The 12,978-nt window shown below is 34.8% G+C and overlaps 1 protein-coding gene across 1 annotated transcript in view; it reads right to left on the bottom strand.

Moving 5' to 3' along the window:
- The window catches only part of LOC145246762 (sucrase-isomaltase, intestinal-like), a 1,547,717-nt gene that overhangs the window by 1,371,793 nt on the left and 162,946 nt on the right, over positions 1-12,978 (bottom strand). The window contains exons 9-10 of the mRNA XM_080108534.1: positions 12,165-12,299; positions 11,036-11,170 (exon numbers count right to left, since the gene is read on the bottom strand). Coding sequence (XP_079964660.1) covers positions 11,036-11,170; positions 12,165-12,299 — 270 coding nt within the window. The remainder of the gene's footprint in view (positions 1-11,035; positions 11,171-12,164; positions 12,300-12,978) is intronic.

Genomic DNA, 12,978 nt, shown 5'->3' with positions numbered 1-12,978 from the left:
TCATGTCCAAGGAATCTATATCTAAAATTTCAAGTGTTTAGACCCAAAATTGTCGGAGTTTGGTAGAGTTCTCAAAGGTCAAATCGTTGAACTTTGACCCCTTAACAGCCAAATTTTTGGCCGAAAACCGATCACATCGATTTTCCCAAAGAGTTATTGCGTAGGGAAATGTACACAGACACACAGACACACAGACACGTTCACTTTTATAGATATATAGATTTATTTTTTATCAAATTTTTAGCTTCCTCTAATATTAAAAATGTGTTTCTGAATAATAACATTATTATTTCAGCACGGTCTGTATTCTGCATAAGTACGCATGTGTTAACTTATAAGACTATTAGTATAGCACACATCAAAAGAAAGAAAATATGTAATATGTGCCATACATAAAATAATTTAGATGACAGAAATAGGATGTTTATTTTTTGCAATGTTCGCAACTTGGAAATGTTGTGAGAATTAAATGGATGGAAGTCATCAACTCCCTCCTCCTTCATAACGTATTGACGTTAATTGTTGGCGCTGTTTTTATATTTTAATAAGATTGCATGAAATTCCGGAAAAGATAGAATATAATTTCGGTCCGTTATTGCGTTTCACATTTTGGATGTGGGCAAAAGATGTTTACATTATATTCAAGTATAATTAAATCAATCAAATCAGTAACGGCTGTTAAACTGCTGATAAATTGTGAGCATACGTAGAATTTAATTATGAAAATATTACCATCTCTAAAACAAGCAGAATTATGACGGCAATGACGATAAAGTAAAAGACGAATAAGAATACGAAGAAGGATAAAACACAAATAAGAAGATGGAGATGAAAGTGACAGGAAAGCGACGACGAAGAAAAAACGGCGACAACGAAGAAAAAAGCGACGAAGAAGAAGGCGATGACGAAGCAAAAGGCGACGAAGATAAAGAAGTATGGAACGAAGAAGGCGAAAAGAAGAAGAACCGACGAAGAAAAAAATAGCCGACGACGAATAAAGAAGATGAAGAAGAAAAAAATTTAGAAGCGGACAAAAAGGAAAAGGCGAAGAAAAAGAAAGTGCGTTAGAAAAAAATAAAGAAGAAAATGAAGAACGAGCCAGCAAAAAAAAAAATTAAATAAATAAGAGGCTAGAATGTGTGTGTGTTGGATCTGACAATATGCTTACTGCTTGTTGCTGACTTCGCAAAGTGTGTTTGTGTTTTTCCCTATGTTTTATTTGGCGAGTAGTTCGTACGAAGGATGATGGTAGATATTATTTATTAGTGTTTATTCGAAGGTTTTGTTAACCGATGATCCGATATTCCTTTAATCAGATAGACATATTCGAACAGCCAATCAAATTGCCCGAAACTTGTGAAGTAAGATATCCAAATTTCTATAATCTAGACGAAAAAACGAATATAAAATGTACGAAATAGCAAAGTAAACACGACCGGCGCGGTTGTGAAAAAATATAGCAAATGTATAACAGTTCCCGGTTTTGTCGGGGAGAGTGAGAATAGAAAATAATCAGAGACAAACTTTCATGATATCACCTGCAAATATGACTTCTTTTAAAAAGTGTCATTTCTTGGAACTATTATAAGAATTTATGATAATGAATAAACTCGAATGATAATATCAGTAAAACTTACACTAGGTATTGGCAGGTAGAGTGATACTGAATTTATATGTGGCGTCTTTGTTTTTATTCCCATAGCTTTATTCTGGACGGGAAAAACCGTGTCTATTTCCTTAATCATATACATCTATATTCAAAATTTTGTTTATTTTAGAATTTTATTGAACTTACCATTTTTTTATATTTACACACAGAAATTCAGAAGGCAGATAAATGATAATTAGAACGAATTATTTTTTTAATTTCTTCTCGATTATTAACTGTTATTTTTATGCTCCCATTCACTCTAAAGACGGTGGATACCCCTGTAAGGATGCCTTACAGGTAGTCCATTGTGCAGCAAGGGTTGTGTAAGTCCTAACCACACCGCTTCTAATGTGACATTTCTTGATGCCAGTGGCAGGGAAAAGTCTAGGACGACTAGAAAAAATGTCGGGATACGACACCAGGCTCTACGCTATACAACGGTTAATATTAAAAAATGTGTACCTATTTACATATTAACAAAGCTCATCGTTAATTAACTTCCGTTATCCAACTATGTCTCACGTGCTGTGAGGATTACTTTCTTTTATTCAGAGAAAAAAAGTTGCTATCTCTACTATCGTTAGTCTCATGATGCGTGTTCGACTGATCTTCTATACTGCGCCCCCCGTAAAACATTCGTAGCTAATCCTCGTCTAGTTGCAACAACTATTCACAATTTTTATCATTCTCAATCCTAAAATCCTAAAATTAAAAAAAAAACATTCCATGAGCAAAGTTTTTTTTTCCTCTGATCGTCCGAGTGTTGAACACAATTCCGTATTGCAACGTAAGTATGGTCTTATCTGAGCCTATTTTTTCATGTTATATATTAAGAATCCTACGTCAGTTGTGATTAAGAAATCTATTGTTCATTTTTACTAGGACCACATTGTACACATAACCTAGATCTGTAAAATAGAACCATTCCCAGTGTTGAATGAAACATACAGTTTAGGCTGGGGGGGATAAGAAGTCAAATGCTTGATAAAACAGAAAGGCGATGAGAAATGACGTCTCATTTTAAAGCGAAGAGAAAACTACAGTTTGCAAATCAGTTTCTCCGTTGAAGTCGTTCCAACGAGACACCGTCGATAATGTAGGAAACTTGTAATCCAAGGCGAATGTTACTTCGATGGCTGTCCGTGTGCATCACTCATTTTGGTGAGTTAGAAAGTTAAGTTTAAGAAGTAACTAACTAGCTACAATAACATTAGTCTATCTCCTGTATCAATTCTTTCTCAATAAAACATGCATGTAATCTGTCAGTGAACGTCCCCTTGTGTTACTTTGTTCATGAAATCTATAGCAACCCTCAGACGAAACGGCTACGATGAGAAGAAGCAACTATAAAAAGAAACGAAAAAAGAGACGGCGTGTAAACACCCCGCACCTATGTATAAAGAATTTATTTTCTTTTGTTACTGAAAATGTTACGTTAATATGGTATGAAGTGTTTCCGATAGAATGTTGGTAAATCTGGTATGGTCTAATTTCATAATAGCAGCTTATCCTCATAAAATACCCTTTTAAAAATACGCCAAAAGTTTCTGAATAATAACATTATTGTTTCAGCGGGTCTGTATTCTACATAAGTACGCGTTTAATCACATGGTTTTTCATCACGTGGACACTTAATCACTCGACACAAAGACAAGTAACGATCTCCAAAGGGAAAAAATAAAATTTATGTAATAATGTTATTCATGTGATTATGTTTTTATTATGTTAAATTTTTAGCCCTATTGACAACTTTGGGGTTATTTTTACGAGAGATTAAAATCTATAGGGTTAAACTGCCCCCCACCCACCGATCATGCAAGAGCTAGAGGAGAGGTTATTTGTTCGCTTGAAGTAAATATCAGCCACTCTTTAAAAAAAACTTTTTAACAAAAAAACAATAAACATAACATTTATTTTAATTAATTTATTTTTCATTTAAAAATGTAAACAAACTTCTGCAAATAGTATTTTTACTTAATGTTAACAAACAATACCGAACTTAAAAAAAGCAATGCAGAATATAAAAAAAGAAACATTTCAATAGTTATTTTATTTAAAAAAAAAAAAGAAAAAAAGAATAGACAAAGATAATGTGGTAAAAAACATTCCAACGCTTTCGGAAATCCACAAGTGATTGAATGCCTCGATGTGATTAAGTGTCCACGTGATTAAAAAAAACATGTGTTAAATGTCTAGTGATTAATAGTCGTGTAATGAAATGTCGGATGATGCAAAGACCGTATACTAGCCAAGTACTGCACCAACACCGCTTAAGCAACAGGTATAAACTAGTAATAAATATCGAAATACTTTGGTAGAGATTTATAAAAACTTCCTGATATTATATTTGGTTTGTCTTCTTCTTCTTCTTCTTCTTCTTATTATTATTATTATTATTATTATTATTATTATTATTATTATGTAGTAGTAGTAGTAGTAGTAGTAGTAGTAGTAGTAGTAGTGGTTTGAGACTAATAAAGAGAATCATATGTATGAGCAGGAGGGAGAGGAAACGAAAGCAAACAAGAGGTCCACTGCTGTCGCATGTAGCGAAGCGTAATAAAAGATTTCCTCAAACACCGGGCACAATCCTATCGTGCCGTCACCTCCGTTGACCAGCCCGTTGGGAAATTTGAACCAATGTCTATGCTGTAATTGCTTCGATAATGAGGCGACCCGGATGACGTTTCGTCACCAAGGTAAACAAAAAGATATAGACGGACGCGTCGTCATCTGTGATCCTGGTGACCTGAAATCGGAGGAACACGGTCGCGATGTTTTCTTTCGGTGTCTGCTGCCTAACTCCAATAAACTTAAATAAGAGGGAAAATATCATCTCATCAACGCACTTACTTGCGTATACACACTTGTGAAAAATAAGCATAAGTATGTATATATATGTGTGTATGTTTATGCCGTATAGCAGTATATATATATATATATATATATATATATATATATAGAGAGAGAGAGAGAGAGAGGTGTATATATATATATATATATATATATATATATATATATATATATATATATATAAAATATATTTTAGTCATCGACATACAGTCCTGTTTCGTTGTTTCACAACTCATCAGTGCCGCTAGACTAACACCTATCCCAAGCCGAGGATCGAACCTAGAACCGTCGTGATGACAGTCGGCAGTTATATATATATATATATATATATATATATATATATAGAGAGAGAGAGAGAGAGAGAGAGAGAGAGAGAGGTGTATATATATATATATATATATATATATATAGAGAGAGAGAGAGAGGGAGATATATATATATATTTATATATATATATATATATATATATATATATATATATATATATATATATATATAGCTTTAAGTAAAAGAGAAAAGAGAAAGATGAATTCCACAAAAGGAGACTTATCCGAATAATGCCAAGCTGAACAATAATTATTGGAGCTTATACAATAGGACAACAAGAGTATAAAATCATTTATTGAATAATGGAATACAGGCAAAATTTGGAGGATAGAAGGGACTCTTTATGCCAGGGCATTTCGAAGCATAACGCTTCTCATCAGAAGAGTAGAGAAGATGCTAGGTAGCATGGGGGAGATGCGGCGTCTAGGGTAAGGTTCGTTAGGGATGCTACCTAGCACCTTCTCTACTCTTCTTATGAGAAGCGTTAGACTTCGAAATGCCCTGGCATAAAGAGTCCCTTCTATCCCCCAAATTTTGCCTGTATTCCATTATTCAATAAATGATCCATTCTATATCTACCTATATATAGTTTTGTGTCTTCATTTCATACTCTTGTTGCCCTATTATATATATATATATATATATATATATATATATATACTGTCATCGTATAAATACATTGACACATCTGTTCCTGTCAAATCAACGAAGTTAAGCGATGTTGAGCCTTGTCAATACTAAAATGAGTGACCATTTTAGAATAGTAGGTGCTGTATGTGTTCTTTATTTATCTCAACACTGTTTCCAGCCGTTTTCTACTTCTTGCCACTGGCAGCAAGCAGTGTCGACTTAGGTTGATGATTGTGCAACACTTGTTTCACGATTACATGCGAAGGCGTTCTTACAGGGTTATCCATTTTCTCTCAAAACTTAAGGGACCTCTCTTCGTATGTATAATTCATCCAAAATTATATTCCTACATTTAGTTAGATATATTCGTTATTATCTAAATAAATGCTAATTTTAACTCACAACTGTTGTCTGGAAGCAAAGTGTAGTATATGTTTTCATGCAATGCTTTATCTTTTCTCTCCTCAGTCAGTGAAGGAGAAATCTTTCTACACCGTGGCAATTTTCATTTTTAATCGAATCCAGAGGGTCATTTGAGGGAGGGCTTGAATCAATCAATCTTTTTTTCTATTTTTGTCCTTGTGGGGAGACAAATAGGAGCTCATAAATATACTTTTGGCTAATTTGGGGATCGTAATCAGCGACTTACATATTTAAATTGGAAATGAAAACAAATAGATTATATCAGACTATTTATTGCATAAAAAATGGTTACTTTTCCTGGAATCTGAGGAAGGACAGGTCTCTCCAGATTTCCGTAATAATTTCTCATTCACTAGGATTGCTCACACGGGTCATTATCAGCGATCGCTTATACACAAAATATATGCGATCTTCCCTGAAGTATAAGTAACAATAAATCTTCCCATATTTTCATCTATACACTCATTTTACGATGTCCGTTACAAGACTACTCTCGCAACAGCTGTTTGCACTTAAGTTATCGCTGATAACCTGTCGCCTTACCTAGAATTTGGGTTGCAAAAAACGTTAGGTAGATGGAAAGACAGCATGATCAGTAATGGTGGAACTTGGGTAGGTTTAATTATTTAAAAGGACAGCTCAATAAGAACTTGTTACATTAGACTTGGATACAACCATGTTATAGTCAGCTAGGAAGCAGCCTCACAATATTGTGTGTCACAAAGAGACAGTTCTAGGAAAGAAACTTTGTACATGGAATTTTTGTTCAGTTTCAGTGCTTTTGGATTCGCGTAATATTCTCTATATTTTTAGTTGTATTTATGTAGAGTTATTCTATTTGAACTTTAACGTAGTTGACATGTGTCACCTTGATACATAAATTGGCTTCCACGGCCGAAGATATTTTCTTAATAATGCAGCTTGGTTCCAATTTTTCCTTGTCTTTATTCAAGAACTGTTTCTGGTGTTTTTACAATTGTTAATATTATAGTAATTTTCTATATATTTCTTATTCTCTTCAGATGTTTATTGTTTTGCCTTTCTAATATTTACCATGTGAAGTGCTGTGACGTCAAAATCTACTGTTTGGCATTTTTTTTTCTTGTTGATTATGATTATTCTTGCTTTAATAAATCTTGCCATTTGTACATCAATATCCCAGAGGATTTCAGGTCTTTCATCTTCTAATATTGACTGGAGCTTATGCCTGTACAATTTGTCATTACATTTATAATCTACACGTGTACATTTACTACTTTCCTGGGTCTTGTCTCATTTGGCTTTTAAGTCGTTTGTTCTAGTCGCGTTGTTTTGTGCGGCTATAAATAGCGATTTCGTTTCTCTGTTCATTTGTTTTTTGTGTACTCGTGACCAGATTTGAAGCAGACTTGAATTTCTACGTGCCGCCCTAAGTGAACTACGAGGCAGACCCTTCATCATTTGAAAAATTTTAAATATATCCCATTTTGATGTAATAATGGTTTTTAAATTTCTCCCTCAAAAATCGAAGAAGACAGAATCTCGCTTAAAAATTCAGTACGTTAATTTCCAGAGAAACGCTGGATGTTACTTGAGGGAGATAAATACAAAAAAGTAGAGAAATTTGCATGTACAAATTTGAGAAATCATTTTTACAACCAAGTTACTTGCATAGAATTTTTTCAATTAATGAAAACGATATAAGTCACTTATTTCGGCCGACCTCAACCTCCTTTATTGAGTTATAGACATTTTTTTTTCATTGTTGAGCTATAACGATGAAAGTTGGTGATAGTCAATCTCTTCTCATGTAAGAGGGAGACGGTTATTAATGTCTTATTTTGTGTGTATGTGTGCGCGCGTGTATGTATGTATGTATGCATGTGTGTGTGCGTATGTGTATTGTGTGTGTGTGTGTGTGTGTGTGTGTGTGTAAACTACGTTGGTACATGTGTAAGGGCAAAATATCCAATATTTCTACATTGAAAAAGCACCGTAGAATCAAAAATAAGAGAAATCATTGATAAAACCAAAAAAATATTTTTTTAATGAATAAAAACTATATGAATCATGTAAATGAAGTAATACCATGTTATTAGCAAAAAGCCGAGCATAGGATTTGTTATTCAATCCCGGGCAACTCTGAGTTTGCTTGCTAGTAAATAATAAAAGCGAGTTAATATTTGTAAAGTTATCGCATCAGAACATTTTTCTCGACCCCGCATTAATCAGAGGAGTATGGTGGTGACCCAGACATATCACTTCTTTGCACGGTTACAACGCGTCACCAACAAAACCGGATTTTTTTTTAATATACGCCTTGTATTCACTTTTTATTTACAACTGTTTCTTTATACTACGGATCGTTTCGACATCAAACCAACACATTGAAGAGAAATATATATAACGTCCCAATATATTAGCTTTTTCAGCTTATATGACGGTAAGCTAACAGTTAATCAAAACAACTTTTCTTTTCAGTTTGTTTGATATTAATTGTAATCTGTAACTTATGTTAAATGAAAGAGATCCAGCGTATTTTTATGTCTGACGTCTGGTTCGTACAAACTTCATTCATCTTATTGAAATTTATGTGTCGGTTCTTATCTGATGACCTGCACCGCTTGGCAACAAAATATGATATATCTCTAGTACGTTTTAACAGCTTATGAGTCTGGTGAAGACCCACGCCCTTTTGTTTTTAGGTGAGGTAGCTATTGGCTTGTTCAGCTTCGACCTTTCTTTTTCGCCATTGATCACTTTGCAACAAGTGGTGACCCCGACGTTATTACATAGGCAGCGATAAAGAAAATAGAAGATTGTAAAAATGAACCGGTGATCTATATATCAGCTTCCCTGATACATCATATACATTACAATAGAGCTACAAGAACATCGATCAGACCTAATATAATAAACATGCTGAAACAATCGCCAACATATCAAATCATTTGACTTAATACTCGATGGATAAGTCAGATTCTACTAACACTCAAATCAAACTTAAAGAATTATCATTCCTCTTTAGCATTGACACCATGATATTCATCTAATATTGACTCCCGGATATTCATCTTTAGCATTGACTCCCGGATATTCATCTTTAGCATTGACTCCCGGATATTCATCTAATATAAAAGATGTGCAGAATTTGGGCCAGTAAAGTAAGCAGTATACTATATCATTATAAGCTAACTGGCCCATTTGTCATAATGATAAGTGTGTTCACTGATGGATTGTGAAACCGAGTCCAATTCTCGGTCCAAATACTTAAAAATGGTACTTAATGTCCTATTGCTAAAACAACATTACAAGGGAAGAATCAAAGCAAGTGGAGTAATCCTGTAAATGAGGTGGAGCCCTCCCCTAGACTCCAATAAAATAGCTAATGAAAAGGGGGCTTTCTGGTTGCCCTTGACTACAGCGAGACACTTAGCTTAAAATGTTCTTAATATAATATTAGGATAAATCCCTTTACTTGAAAAAAGTAGAGGCGCATTGGGCATATTAATTACTTGAGAACTTAATATTCGTTAACTCTTTGATGACAGAACTCTTCAACTTCAAACGATGCTCGTTGACAACATGAAAAAACATACTTGTTTCCACTCGTCTATGAAATATTTTACACCCTATTTCAAACATCGCGTAACGAATCCTGAAAACCGGGCATTTGTTGATTAATGCTATAAGAATTCATCCATATCGAATGATGCACTCCAACAAGCCTACTTCAATTCATCTTTTTAAACTTTGCACAACCGGTTTTGAACATCGCGCACTGACAGTTGAACAAAGCCACTCGTGCCATTGATTTTGACAAACGAAAATTCTTTGATTAATTCCATAGCGAAAGAACTCAACTTCGAACGATGTGACAATAATGCAGACCTAATTCAGCTCGTCTTCTAAACTTTGCATATCTGCTTGCAAACATTGTGCACTGTACTAACCTGACACTCTTGAATATTAATCCAATTACGACAAATTCATCATCATCACCATCATCATCATCATCATCATGCAGTCCGTCAGTCTTGACGATGACTAGTTGGGGCCTCAGTGCTTTATCTCTCGGTGTTGGCGTAGTCTCACTCCATCACCACAGGACTTTCCACCTTGCCTCCAAATTTATTTGTGCAGTTTAGGTGCAGTATCTGTTTCGCATCAGATAGATACCCTCTGATCCTCCAATACTCATGGCCAGTGGAGCGAATCTGCGACGACTGGTAGCAGAGGAGGCTGCAGCTTCTGGCCGAAAGTAATCTCAGCGAGGTAAACAGTCGTCCTATCGTCCGCTACTACGCCTTTTCTTTCTAGATGAGGTTCCATAGCCTTTTAAGGAAAACTGTAAGTCAGCAGTAGGATTTGAAGCCAGAATTCCCATCTCTTAGCCTTTTGCTGTGATAAAGCCCACAAGACAAATTACTCAAATGCTAAAATAAAAACCTAACAGGTCTTCGCAAAATTAAATCGGGCTCCTATTAAATACTCATTTAAATAAGTTAGTTTTGCTCTTCTAAAGACCTTGCATGACGTGGAAGCTAAACTTATGGCAGCAACAGATCTTCAATTCAAATCAAGTTATTAAGCTAATAAATCAACATTTTGTTTTGCGCAACCTATGTTAACGACCGAAGATTTGAGAATAATTCCTTCACAAAATAGACTCAACATTCAATTTAAAACCGTTCGAATTTAAATGCAACATGATAGTTTAATTAACGCTAGGGTAAAAACTGTATAAATATCAATAATTTTTTTAGAGAATAAACAGACGCTATTAGTATTATTTCATACGTCAAATATTATTGTCAGGTTGTACTTTAATTCTAAGGATCTCTGGTATTCTGATGAATCGGGAAAGGTAACGTGTCTTAATAGTAAATTGACAAGTATTAATTCTAGATTTAAAATATAAGCTAATGCAATTAAAGCGATAATAGAGGAAATGTTGACTCAGGTGATACTGAAAGCTACCGTTGAGAACCAACATTGTAGCGACTGCACCTACATGATGGAAAATGCACGAATAGCGAATAAATTAAATCTATTTAGAATTACATATAGATTGAAATAGAGTATGGCTTTGAAGACGATTAGCTAATCGACTACATAAAACAGTCTATCTGAAACTTGCTATTGTGTGACCTCTTGAATCTATTAACTCACCTCTCCTAAAAGTACGCTTCCATTTGAATTCTTCACGTAGACGTCATCTCGAATCATATCTTCGAAAGCTTCGTAGCCAGGGCTGTTGAGTTTCGCCCTTGCCAACGAGGCATTGTCTGCTCCAACTGCTGGGTCCTATCAAAAGAATAGTATATATTAAAAAGTGAAACGAACAAGATGAAAAATCAATTACTTTAAGATTTTATTGTTTTGGTGTGCTGCATATACAATTAACCTTAAGAAAACAACATTTCTTAGAAATTTACTGAAGTAGTTTTAAAATTACAAAACAGCGAATTATATTATAGATATACGGTTTCAGTTTAGGAAATGAATGGCTTTTGTCTTGGGGAGGCTTCATGTTTTGACAAGCTGGTCGGCTTGACCTTTACTTCCGATCTAAAATGGAGCACATATATCAAATCCATTGCCAAGGTCGCTGGAAATTGTGTCATCCTTCTGCCGCTCCAGTAGATATCTTACTCCTGATGCAATTTTCTACCTATATAAAAGACAGGTACTGTCAATGATGGAGTACTGTTGCCACATCTGGGCAGGAGCTGTTAGAAGCAGCTTATCGTACCTTGACAGAGTTCAAAATAGACTTCGTAGCTTAGTGGGGGTGCCTTTTTCTCTTCCCTGCAACTTCTTTCCCACAGAAGAGACGTTGCAAGCCTGCCTCTGCTTTATCGTTATTTTCATGGCAAGCACTCGTCTGAACTTCAATCTATGGTAACCCCTCGCTAAGCGAAAAACACTCGTCTATCCAAAACCACTATCAATAATTTCCCACACTCTTTATCTGTGCCTAAACCTAAATGTAGATTCCATGAACAAAGCTTCTTTCTTACAACTGCACGCCTGTAGAACTCTCTTACATTTGCCTGCTTTCCAGCTGACTGCAATCTGATTATCTTCAAGTCCAACGTAAACAAGTTCTTGATGAACTGTCCCCTTAGTAATCCAATTTACAAAAATTACACTACTTATGTTTATTACGCTATATTCACATTGACTAATGTATACTCATTAACCCTTATCCTCGAGTGACCTCCGGGCCTTGATAAGTGGTGATTCCTGGGTAAAAAATTTCAGTAAAATAAACTCCTTTAAAATTTATTATACATACCAGAATGACCACCAGTCGTTTCCCATTAGCGTGAAGCTTTGTCTCGATAAACTCGGGTAGACCAGCATAGTTTACTTTGTCATAAGTGTAAGCTAATTTTTCAAATTTGTAGTCAATGTCGAGTGTTTGTACATCCTAAAAGACAAGCAACACGTAAACATTAGTCTTTAAACATCTGAAAAGAACATATGTGTTTGACAATAATGATTATACATATATATACTTACTTTAATAAAAAAAAAAAAACGCTACAGATGTGTAGATGAAAACGGGCAGCTATAGTGTGCCGTTATAAGAATGTTCAATAGGAATGAACATGCACTATATCTTTTATGACTCCGTTTATTTACTCATTAAAGACCGTAGCTACAAACGATTATTTTCATAATGAATATTTAAATATTTTCAACATACGTATACGTTTCATTTTGCAGATTCACGGATGTACCTATTTACAATGCCTACCCACTGGACAGAGTTAGACACCAGGGTCGGTTTTTAACGTGGAGAAAAGGTACAAAAATAAAAATTGTCTCAGCCGTGAAGGATTTCTCCTCCACTGAAAGAGAACGAGAAATGGAAGTGCGGCATCTGAAGAACAGATACTACACTTTGATCTTGACCATCGAGGTATACCATTTATGCCAGTCGCACGATTCGAACTCCAGAGAAAAGGTGTCATCAATTTCTCGATAGCAAACAAGACACCCGTAAATGGATACAGGCAGGATAATCTATAATATAAATCTCACCTGTCTGTTTAAATGTATGTATGTGTGAATTTATGTATTATGTATGTATGTTTGTATGTTGG

The sequence above is a fragment of the Euprymna scolopes genome, chromosome 24 (assembly GCF_053919585.1).
Source record: "Euprymna scolopes isolate OS-2025 chromosome 24, ASM5391958v1, whole genome shotgun sequence".
Lineage (NCBI taxonomy): Eukaryota > Metazoa > Mollusca > Cephalopoda > Sepiida > Sepiolidae > Euprymna > Euprymna scolopes.
This window is presented reverse-complemented; position numbering and strand designations above follow the sequence as displayed.